We start from the raw sequence: 12,169 nt of genomic DNA on the forward strand, positions 1-12,169 counted from the left end.
ATTTTTAAATCGAAATATGTTTTTTGCTTTATATGCTTCCAAATGCTTTATGTTTTACGTTCCAGTTTGAGTTTTTCTTTATATGTCCACATCTTAAGAACCATAGAGTAAAAAAAACAAAATTCTCTGTCTTGAAGTTTTAAAACCAGCCAAAAAGGAAGTTGAAGAGCCTCCTGTAGTAAAAGAAGCAGAGAAGCTGAAAAAACCTGAGCCTGCTGTAGAAAAGCTTAAAACACATGAAGGTATCCAGCATAATATATCTAATTAATGACATATGTTAAATGTAGTGTATTGTAATTTGTTGCATTGACTTTTTGTCTTGTAATGTATTTTAAATACATCTTAAATGGATCTTTAGATTAGAATATTACTTAGTGGCGGCGTGTCTTCATTACTTATATATGAATCTTCCACCACTAAGAAAACTTTTTGAATAAAGTAACTCCATCGGTCTTGCTTGTAAAACTTCAATACTATTTTTAAGTTCCGGAAGTCCAGAAGAAAAAGTTACCAGAGGTAACGCCAAGTGTGAAAAAAGAAGCAAAACCAGAACCTGAAGCTGCTAAAGGTACATGCATTTGGGATTCTCTTCTAATCGGACAAATAGTTTAATTATTATACTTGGATGACTTAACAATTTCCTAATTAAGAAAATACACTCTTACCTTGTGGATTTAACCATCTTTTTACACTTGGAGAAAAATTCAATTCACTAATGCGTCTTTGAAATCTTCTTTTGAATATATAATTATAATGTACAATCGGTTTACTTCTAACTTTAACCTTTGTATATTCCATATTTAAGATTTTTTGCTTCTTTAACAGTTCAATCAAAATAAATGTTTAGAGTATGAATTTTAATTAACCAATGATAATGTGTTTAAAGTTCCAGAAAAAGCGAAGACTTCACCAGTGTCCTCACCACCAAAAGTGCCTTCACCTCTGGAAGGTAGGAAAAATTGTTTCAAAATGGCTACCTACAATAAAATTCTAGCAATCAATGTTAACTGTTTCTAGTAAAATTAGTTAGTATATTTACAATGCATGTACTCAGTACATAAATATTTAGATCATGCTGATTCAACTATCAATTTTATGCTAATTGACCATATAGAATGTTCATATTAACTATTTTATAAGGCCAAAACACATATTTAAGTGCTTAACAAGCTGAAAACTTTCTTTAAAAGTTCACAACATTCACCTTTATTGCAGTGCCTTTTTCTTATAGTGTAAACAATATTAAATACATTTTACCCTACAGCGGTTCCGTCACCAATAGGAGATGACGCTGCCGTTACAGCACCAGTCACAGCTCCAGTGGTTGGGAAGAAGACAGGTACATTTATTTTGTGGATGGATGTTTGTTGTGTTTTTTTGAGAGTCAGATAAATAAAATAACATATTATTCAAAACTCTTCAATTACAGTAATCTTAAATTACACAAATATTTGCCAAGAATCTATTATTCAGTTACATGTACAAGAAGAGCGCACCGCCATTGTGGGATTGTGAGTGCCATGCTCTCTTCTTGTACATGGTGAATTTGGTCATATTGCTTGACTTTCTGCTGATTGGCACCCGTGTCCCTGGAATTTTATTAAGCCTTGTGTCCTCGAAGTTGTGCAGTGGTGCCATTCATCTCCCTTTTTTGCATGCATATTATTCAGTTACACATACTGTAGTCACACATAATACACAGTCAGCTATAGAAATATATTATAAAAAGAAAACTTAAGATAACAGTGATATTAATTATTGCTAGGTACTCTAACTTATTAGCTAATGAGTGTTTATATTAATTGTTTGTGTTGATAGTTTAGAAGTATAGTTACCTCGTTAATTGTTACGTTTGTGTTAATTACCTTTGTTTTAAATATCAAAATCTTTGGTTAGTGTTTTTTGTGCTGTACTTTATTATTTTGTGTTTCTTGTCTTTGTCCTGTGTCTGCAAAAAAATGTAATTGTGAGATTTCTTTACTTGTGTCCTTTGCGTGGTAATTACGTGTATGATGTCTTATGAATCCTTCTTGGCTCTTGGGTCTTGATTTGTGACTTAAATATGAAACCTTTGTAGTCACAGAGAAACCTGCTGCTACTATAAAGATAAAGCAAAAAGGTAAAATGCTGTCCGAAGAAAGCAAAGTAGAAGCAGTTCGAAGAGTTCCATTTTTACCTGGTGACATTGTCATTCCAATTGAACAAGATGTAAGTTTTAAAACAGAAAGACTACAAGTAGAAACAATTGAAGTCGAGAGAACTATTAGTTATAAAAAAGATAAAATCCAAGTCTCTCCAAGACACAAGACATTTGAAGATGTGAAGTCAGAAGAAATCATTGAATATTCAGAGGAATTTTCTGAGGAGGAGGAGGAGGAGGTGGAGCAGGAGGAGGAGGAGTATGAAGAGCCATCAACCATTTTACAGAAAGATGTTAAAAAGAAAGCTAAGGATAAATTTAAAAAGATTGACATCATTGTCAAAGAGTCTAAACCAGTTGTCCTTGTAGAAAAAGACTTTACAATTGAAGAACAAGAAACACCAAAACAAAAAATAATACCAGTTAAAAAGGAGAAAAGGTTAAAAGAAAAAGATACTTCAAGTATAGCTAAAATAGCAAAAAAAGAACCTATAAAAATTGAGCCAGGCATAGTAGAACCTACCACACTTACCAAGGAAACAAAAGATATAGCAGGAGAAAAAGTAAAAAAAGGAATTAAAAAGGATTCACCATATGAATCTCCAATGGTCGAGGAAGAAGAAACCATAGAAACTATCAGCACTGAAAGTGAAGAAGCACTAGATGATGATGATCATGATGATGAAATACCCACTCAGACAATCAAGGAAATTAGGCCAGATAAAGACAAGCTTAAAAAGAGTAAAAAAGTGCCTATAATAGAACCTGCTGATGAACATATAGAGAAACCTGGGAAAAAGATAAAACAAACAAAAATAGATAAAACTGTGGAGAAGGCTAAAAAAATTATCCAAAAGTCTCCCCAAAAGGAAATAATTATTTCCCAAAGACTGGCTGCAGATAAAAGTATAGAAAGTAGTAGTACTGAAAGTGAGGAATCATTGGAAAGTCATGAAGAAGACATCATAGAACCTCAGAAAAAAATGAAGCAGGAAAAGGTAGACAAAACTATTGATAAGGCTAAAAGAAAAGGAAAAAAGGTCTCAACTAAAGAAATCATTGATGATGAAGAAAGTAGTGAATTGTTAGAACCATCTGGTGAGTTATTTGAGGAGTCCCCTGAAAAAACAAACAGGAAAATTAGAGAACCAAAGCTAAAAAGTATATCCAAACACAAGATCCAAGGTTTAGAGAAACTGATAGATGAGGATAAAATATTCCAAGATGGTGAAATGAGAGATTTATTTGGAGGTGATAAACCAGTACATAAAAACATACCTCAGCAGGAAGAAGCAGGTCACAAATTTATTGAAAAAATAAAAGATAAAAACATTATAGATAAAAGTAAAGATGGGTCTCACATAAAATCCACTGTAGAAAAACCTGCAAAAGACATTCTAGATAAAATTGACAGTGATGAAATATTGCATAAAGATACTGCAAAAGCAAAGAAGAAATCTTTTATTAATGGAAAATCTGAAAAACAAGATATTGCTGATTTGGCTCCAGAAGTATCTAAAAAGGAACTGTTTGTAGATGACAAAAAGACTGATTTACTCAGTAAAAAAGATCAAGCAAAAAAAGTTACCACAGAAATAGCTGATGAAATAAAGACTGCCAAAGTTGATGATACAAAAGACCACATCAAGAGACCAGTTGAAAGAGAAGGAAAGATATTACAATCTGAAAAGGGGGAAGACATTAAAAAAGAAGGTGTGTCCCAATTGCAGAAAACAAGCCGTCTAAAAACTCCAGTAGATAAAGACAAAATTACTTCTAAAGTACAGGATGAGGAAAAGCCTGGAATACCAGCTCTTAAAAAAGTTGAGAAGGTTAGGACTCCTGCTACTACTGAGGAGCAGATTCAATCTGGCAAAGGCTTCTTAGCAAAAGAGGATGTCTCTGAGAGGGCGATAAGCAGAACCAGTACACCTACAGGTTACAAAAAAGTAGAACTAAAGAAATCTTTGAATAGAGAATCACCTCTACAAAAGTCCCCTTCAAAAGAAAAGGATTTAAGTCCTCAGAAAACAGAAACAGAATCTGAGGAAGCAGAGGAAGAAGAAATCTGGGAACAAGAAATAGAAAGTGCATCCGAACAAACAGATTATGGTTCTGAAGAAGAAATATTCAGTGAAGACAGTGAACATTCTAAAAAAAGTGCTGTCGAAAGTCCAGCAAAGGCAATTGGAAGACGAGGTGAGAAGTCTCTGCTCAAAAAAAAGACATGCTCTAAAACTTCATATGCCACCAGCTATCATCATTTTCATGCGCGCTAAATAGTTTTGGATGAAAGGCTTATTTCATACTTGCTTGAAGACACTGATTATCATTTCCATATGTTCATAAACTTGTAGTCATGTTCATCTTTAAAGAAGAAAGCGTATGTCATTTTTCATTGCATTTTTACATTTTAAGTATCCATTCTTCATTTTCGTCAATGATATGTACTTGTCCTACAAATTTCATGTTTCATTGTCTGTCTTTGTGTTTTGTGGTTAAAAGACGTAGTCGCGAGTTTTCACAAAAGTTCACAATCTCATGTCTCAAATTTGCATGTGCCATCTACTAATCTCTCTATATTGTGAATACGAGAATGAGTTTGGTTACATGTTATACCTCATCTACCTTCACTACCCATTTAGTCCATTATAGTTTTTTTCAACCCATTAAAATTCACTTCTGCAATTAATGCAACATGTTTTGGAAATCCTGGCCAAAAATAAGTTTAAGAGAAATTTACTAATATCACTCACTAACTTTTTCACTTTAGATGGTAAAGCACCAAAAGATGAAGCTCCGAAGGGTAAACTACCACTGAAAGGTGAGATTGTATTGCACTTTGGAACGTTTATATTGTGTCCATATATTTAGAAATTTTATACAAGGGCAGATTGACTGTAGATTTTCCATATAAAATTTTGAAGGAAAATCTAGAGATTATACAGATGTGTGGTGGAAACTTCTACCTGGAGTGCATGTAGTAGTAGTTTTTAATTCTTGTAAGGATAGCTGTGTATAAAACACTGAAACGTGCTTGCTTGACTAACAAAAGCATGACACCTGTTCACTCAGCCTAATACTTAATTTTATAGGTGTCTTACAATGAAACCATCTTACTCATATTCCATATTATGTCTAGCATTGTGTGTTTTTTCATTTTGTTTCTATTCAACATTTATTATCATTAACTGCATATATGACTTCTCGCATAAAACTATACATAGTATATGTGCTGAAATGCATGATGCCCGGATAGCCGTCAAATTGATAAATAATATTGAGAAAGCTTCATCAAGTTTTCCCATGTCTACATCTGACTTTTAGGTGTCAAAAAGACACCTTCACCCCTTGATGCTGACAAGAAGAAGCTCCGTCCTGGCAGTGGTGGTGATAAACCTCCAGATGAACCTGCATTTTCCTACCAGCTGAAGGCAGTTCCTCTGAAGTTTGTCAAAGAGCTGAAGGACATTGTGTTGCAAGAAGCAGAATCTGTTGGATCTTCTGCCATATTTGAATGTCTTATTTCACCTTCTACCGCTATTACCACCTGGATGAAAGATGGCAGCAATCTGAGAGAAAGTCCCAAGCATAAGTTCATCGCTGATGGAAAAGATAGAAAACTCCATATCATTGACGTCCAGTTATCAGACCAAGGAGAATACACATGTGTTGCAAAACTTGGAAACAAAGAAAAAACATCAACGGCCAAACTGGTTGTTGAAGGTATTTGTTTTTAGTATTTTTTTTTAAAGAAAACACACATTTTTAAATTAAAAAATATGTTATTTCTGATTCAAGTGTATAACTTTATAGAAATTTAATATTGATGCTGTATTATTACATTTGTGTAATTTTATTGTTATGGAGCAACTGATTAAAGTACAGTATAATACTATGTAAAGAACACATTTGCCTTTTCCTACAGAATTGCCAATTCGCTTCGTAAAGACCCTAGAAGAAGACGTCACTATTATCAAAACACAGCCAATGTATTTGAGCTGTGAGTTAAATAAAGACAAAGACGTTTATTGGACCAAAAATGGCAAAAGACTCACTGAAACGCCAGGCAAATACCAAATCAATGTGATTGGATTGAATCGTACACTCACCATCTTGTCAGCCGATGATCCAGATTCCGGAGTTTATACTTGCACTGTAGAAAACGCTGGCATCAAATGTTCCTCAAATGTCAAAGTAGTTGGTAAGTTTTAAAAACCTGCACTTTTTTTTTACTAATGTGTGCAAAATCAATATAAAAATCACAGCATATAAATATAATATGGTTGCTGTTCAGCATATCTTAAACCCTTACCAACTGGGAGATTTTTTATTTTTACACTTTGGTTTTTCCCTCCTTTTATTCCAAGTGCCAAATTTTTTTTTCTTGTTCATATAGACGTATGATGGCTTGTTTTTTTCAGTAGAAGCTGTAGTTTCATAAAACACCATTCATTTTACAAATCAATGTATTGGAAAATGGGAAAACAATCCCAAGTGTGGTGAAATTACGCAAAAAACACAATTTAGCAATTGTTTTTTGGATTTTGTTATTATGGTGTTTATTGCATGGTAAAAATTACCTGGCAACAAAATTCTCCAGGTCAGTATGATTGCAACGTTACCAAGCTTACATATATTTTTATTCAAGCAGTGAAAAAAATTGAAGCTTTGTAAAAAAAAAAAAAAGACACCATTTTATTTGTGTCATCTTTTTATGAGACCCATAAAGTTTTATGTTCATTTTTCTGTAGGTAGGGCTATGTGAGGGCTTGTTTTTTTTACCTTGAGCTGACATTATAATCGATTCCATTGTAAATTGATATAATGTTTTGGTTGCTCATAATTACATTTTAGTAGTGTTGCCGCGACCGAAAAACCACAATTCTGACGTTTTGATTTTTTTTTTCTTACATTGCTTACCTATAAAGGTAATTAATTTTTGTTTTGATAGATCAGACTTTTGTGGAAATGGTGTTTCCAAATATGTTTATTTTTGTATATTTATTATAAATAGTGTGAGAAGAGTGTATTTTGAACTTTTATATATTGTTTTATTTTTTTATATTTTTCACAAAAAATTATTTTAATTTTTACTCTATTTTGCAGTCCCTTTAGTAGACTTAAACTTGAAATCATTCAATTGCTTGTACCATATACCGCAATACCATGGTATTTCAGTATATAGTAAACATCACAAACCCCTTTTGACGTCCAGCTGCACACTGGGCTTCATAGGAGCACTGTTAAGCCAGGCACAGGGGTTTTCAACAGAACTTTTTTGCCATGGCAAACCATCAAAACCGTATAAATGTAATTGCAGGGGGCAAAGGGTGGTCACAACCTCAGTGGCATTTAGCAGGTTAACACCAGTGGCAGAGCTCGGCTCTACCTGTGGCTGTTAGAGGCAGATGATGTCTGAATTGCACAGCCATCATCTGCTGGCAATGAAGCAGGATCAGCTGCTGACCCTGCATCAAAAAGGGACCTGATATATGACGTAAATGTACATAATTTGTCAGGAAGGAGTTAAAGGGTAGCATTTTATATTTACAAATGTTCAAGTATAAAGCATTGCATTACATGTTTGCAATTATTTTGTGTTTTCCGCAGAGATCATCCGCGACTGGTTGGTCAAGCCTATCCGAGACCAGCATGTGAAACCCAAGTCTTCAGCAACATTTTCAGCAGATATAGTAAAGGATACACCAAACATCAAATGGTTCAGAGGAGAAGAAGAGATTCCATTAGAGCCAAATGACAAAACCGAAATAGTAAAAGATGGAAATCACATATATTTGGTCATCAAAAATGCTGGTCCTGAAGATTTAGGAGAATATTCTGTGGAGGTTGAAGGAAAAAGAGTATCAGCAAACCTCACACTTGGTGGTATGCATACATTATACTTCAGATGTAAAAATATAAAAGAAACTTAAGAAAGTAAAACGTTAGACAGAACATTAAGTGACTTCTCTTTTGCTATCTTAGAACGTGAAATTGACCTTGTTAAACCACTTGAGGATGTTGAAATCTATGAGAAGGAATCTGCATCCTTTGACTGTGAGATATCCGAAGAAGATGTTCCTGGAGAATGGAAGCTAAAAGGCGAAGTACTACGTCCATCCCCAGTGAGTGAAAAAAAAAAAACTATCTTCACAGTGACATAGGAAGGTTAAAAAAATGCACATCTCTCATAGTCAAACTATTATCATTAGGGAAGACTAAAAAGAATTGCAGTACCATTGTCCACCGGCCACAATGAGTAATCTGTAGTCGCAGGAACAAAACCCTGTGCACCGCCTTCTATCCGCTGGGAGCTTTTTGATCATCTTTAATTATCATATAATGTAGATTAGGTGGAAGGTTAAAAAAAAACCTTAGAGGAAGCTGGCAATTGCTTGACTCCAACTAGGACATGATCAGAATTAAGATACATAAGATTTCTGTTAATATTTAAAACATCCAGAAGTAAGAATTATATTATTTAAATTTTAACATGAATGTATTAAGATGTTGCAGACAGCCAAATAATACCAAAGTAAGTAGATCTTATGGTGCAACAGCTGTGAACACTTTTTTTGTAAATTTCTTGTTTTCTAGACTTGTGATATCAAAGCAGAAGGAGCAAAGCGATTCCTTACCTTGCATAAAGTAAAGGTTGACCAAGCTGGAGAAGTTCTGTTCCAGGCTTTGAATGTTCAGACCACCGCCATTCTTACCGTAAAAGGTTTGTTTCATGTCAAGATAACTTGATCTTAGCTGTTATATGTCCATTCTTCTCTTAACTGTTATCTACAAACCACCTTCTGTCTTTAGAAATTGAGCTCGACTTCGCCGTTCCTCTAAAGGATGTTACCGTTCCAGAGAAGCGCCAGGCTAGATTTGAGTGTGCTCTTACTCGAGAAGCAAATGTCATATGGTCAAAAGGCCCAGATATTATCAAGGCCGGAGACAAATTTGACATTATTGCTGATGGAAAGAAGCACATCCTTGTCATTAATGACTCTGCATTTGATGATGAAGGAGAATACACTGCAGAGGTTGATGGCAGAAAAACAACAGCGAAGCTAACAGTTGAAGGCAAGTCTTTACAATAGTATAGCCGAAAAGACATAGTCCATGCAGAGCAACATATAAAGAAAAATGAAAACTATAAACATAAAAGACTAATTATTCAAGTCAGTTTTCCAAACTTACTTGAAATATACTGACTCTTACTGAAGTTACCATTAACGTCCCCTGAAATTCCTATAGAGTGAATTTCTACCCGATAGCGTACGGTATATTTAATAAAAATGCTTCTATTTCAGGAATCAGACTTAAGTTTATTTCACCACTTAAAGATCAGACTGTTAAGGAAGGAGAAACTGCTATCTTTGATCTTGAGCTTTCTCATGCCAATATGCCTGTGACCTGGTACAGAAATGATAAGAAACTACACACAAGTAGAACTGTTCTTATCTCTGAAGATGGCAAAAATCACAGGCTGGAAATCAGAGAAGTGACTCTCGATGACATCTCCCAAATTAAGGCAGAAGTTAAAGGTCTACATACAACAGCAAATCTAAAAGTATTAGGTATGATATTTGTTAAGTGGCAGTCACGCAGCTATGATTGTTTATTTATATAATTATATCCTTGTATATAATTATATGGCTATTCCAACTACACCGTCATTTCCACTATGGATGAAACTCAGCGGACACTCCTTCTTGTCTTGTTGCTTTTTATCTCAGTTTTCTTACTTTTTTTACATTCTTCTTTTTGTACTCTTGATTCGCATCTGCTGCTAAGCCAGCTGCAATTTATTCAATAGCGGTCTTAGCTCGTAAGCTTTTCCAGAATCTTAACGATACACTTTTTGAGTTAAAATGCTTACTTGCCTGCATAGAATTGACCCAAAGCCCTAACATTATACCTTAGCACATTTAAGCATTTACATACATTAAATATGCCACTAATATGACTCATTTTTGGTTCATCTAAATTTGTAGCTTGTAAATTGATTATGCATTAATTCTTCCATACTTCCTATCACTACTTATTTACATAAAGCTTTTATAAACATTTCTATAATAATACTACTTACAAGCATTAATGCTAGTTTACTGCATTAGGTAACCCAAGTCCTTAGTGTTTTTTCTAATTGCTTACACTTCGATTATTTCCTTTTTCTACTACCCACGCTTTGCTTTCAAGCCATAGTTTAAGTTCAAAAAGCAATTGTGTGTGTTTTAACTAATAATGTCTTTCGTCGCTCTTTATTTGTTTTTATGTTTTTTTTGTTTCTTCATCCAAGCTCTTTGAAACAAAGGCTTATTACTTATGTCTTCTGAATTATTGTTCGGTGTTATGTTTGTATATGTCTGTACTGTTGTTTCTTGTCACTTAAGTGCTGTATAACTATCTTTTTTTCTTGTGTTTATGTACATGTTGTATGTGTGTAAGTATATGTCTTGCTAGTTATGTTTGTAATTTTTATCTTGTTTGTATGTTTTCACTCGTTAATTTTTAAATGTTTGTTTGTCTATCAGATATTGAATACATATATATGTACATATATACTGTATATATATATATATACACTTGATGTTTTTTTCTTATCTTGTTCGTATGTCTTTTTTTAATTGTCACTTTGTTCGTATAGTTTATGTTTGTCAACTATTGAGTATGTAAAGATATATATTATATATATATATATACATTATATATATAAATATATATTTGTGTATGTGTAGTCTTGTGTTAGATTAAAGCTAAAGGTTCCATGCTTGGTGGCATGATACCTATGAAATATTCTTGCCACTATATTGACTATTTTGGTTAATCTGTTCACAGAGGCCGATCCTTACTTTATCGTAAAATTGCAAGACTACACTGCGGTGGAAAAGGATGACATGACCCTGGAGTGTGAGCTTAGCAAAGACGTACCAGTGAAATGGTTTAAAAATGGTGAAGAAATTAAGATTTCAAAGAATGTTACCATCAAGACTGATGGCAAACGCAGAATTCTGAAGATTAAGAAAGTTGAAGAAAAAGACAAAGGGGAATATGAATGTGACTGTGGAACAGATAAAACCAAAGCAACTGTGAACATAGAAGGTAGGATCATAGTCAAGACACTCTAGATTTATTTATAGCAGTTATTTATACTTTGTTAAAATGAGAATATTTATTGCTGTTGCAGCACGCATTATTAAAATCGATCGCCCCTTGTACGGAGTGGAGGTATTTGAAGGTGAAACAGCACGATTTGAAGTTGAAATCTCAGAACCTGACATTCATGCCCAATGGAAACTAAAGGGAGAGATCCTGTCTCCTTCACCTGTAAGAAATATTTAATCTTAAATTAATAACTGACTATATAAACTTAAAGAGTTTGTTTCTCGTGTTTCAGCTTCAGGAGAACACTGATCCTCAGTCCCCCATTTCCTGTATGGGGGGAGGAATCGGTGCATTGTCGAAGAATGACAGTTGTGCCACAGGCCTGAACTATGGACTTTCTGATGATGCAAGCAGAGGCACCTTTGTGTCTGCAGCATCAGATGAGCATGGTGGCAATGAAGATGGTCAGAAGCAGGGATTAACCCAGTTTACATCAGCGCTTACAAGCTCTATTTAAAAAAAACGCATAAGTACTGCCTGTGCTTGATCACCATTGCTAGACTGTGACCGGTAACCTGGACAATGAGCCGTAAGCAATGGTATTAAAAATCCCTCTGTTCATGAGAATGGAGATGACTTCTAAAAGCAAATAAATTGCAAAGCTGCTCGTTTTTTCAAGTTCTTTGCAATTTTGACCATTAGTGCTGTTGAGACTTACATTTTAAAGAAGTTTTTACCTACTTTAATTTTTTTGTCTAAGCTTGGAGTTCAAGTCTGCAGTCAGGATTATCTGTTGCTGTCTCTGGGAAAGGGCGGGCGCATGACCGCAAGTATACTATTTGCATACATTCTGGCATGTGCTGACTCGTTATGTGCAGCCTCACTCAATTTAAGTCTAGTCATAATTTGCCCTGAAGTATGCAA

The 12,169-nt window shown here is 34.3% G+C and overlaps 1 protein-coding gene across 1 annotated transcript in view; it reads left to right on the forward strand.

The window, feature by feature from the left end:
* Positions 1-12,169, forward strand: part of TTN (titin) — a 285,913-nt gene that overhangs the window by 176,110 nt on the left and 97,634 nt on the right. The window contains exons 173-187 of the mRNA XM_077272621.1: positions 138-242; positions 485-568; positions 887-949; positions 1,265-1,339; positions 2,078-4,339; positions 4,914-4,964; positions 5,468-5,866; positions 6,069-6,344; positions 7,754-8,029; positions 8,129-8,268; positions 8,741-8,867; positions 8,957-9,220; positions 9,451-9,717; positions 10,979-11,242; positions 11,328-11,467. Coding sequence (XP_077128736.1) covers positions 138-242; positions 485-568; positions 887-949; positions 1,265-1,339; positions 2,078-4,339; positions 4,914-4,964; positions 5,468-5,866; positions 6,069-6,344; positions 7,754-8,029; positions 8,129-8,268; positions 8,741-8,867; positions 8,957-9,220; positions 9,451-9,717; positions 10,979-11,242; positions 11,328-11,467 — 4,793 coding nt within the window. The remainder of the gene's footprint in view (positions 1-137; positions 243-484; positions 569-886; positions 950-1,264; positions 1,340-2,077; positions 4,340-4,913; positions 4,965-5,467; positions 5,867-6,068; positions 6,345-7,753; positions 8,030-8,128; positions 8,269-8,740; positions 8,868-8,956; positions 9,221-9,450; positions 9,718-10,978; positions 11,243-11,327; positions 11,468-12,169) is intronic.

Source organism: Ranitomeya variabilis, chromosome 7 (assembly GCF_051348905.1).
Source record: "Ranitomeya variabilis isolate aRanVar5 chromosome 7, aRanVar5.hap1, whole genome shotgun sequence".
NCBI classification, from domain to species: domain Eukaryota; kingdom Metazoa; phylum Chordata; class Amphibia; order Anura; family Dendrobatidae; genus Ranitomeya; species Ranitomeya variabilis.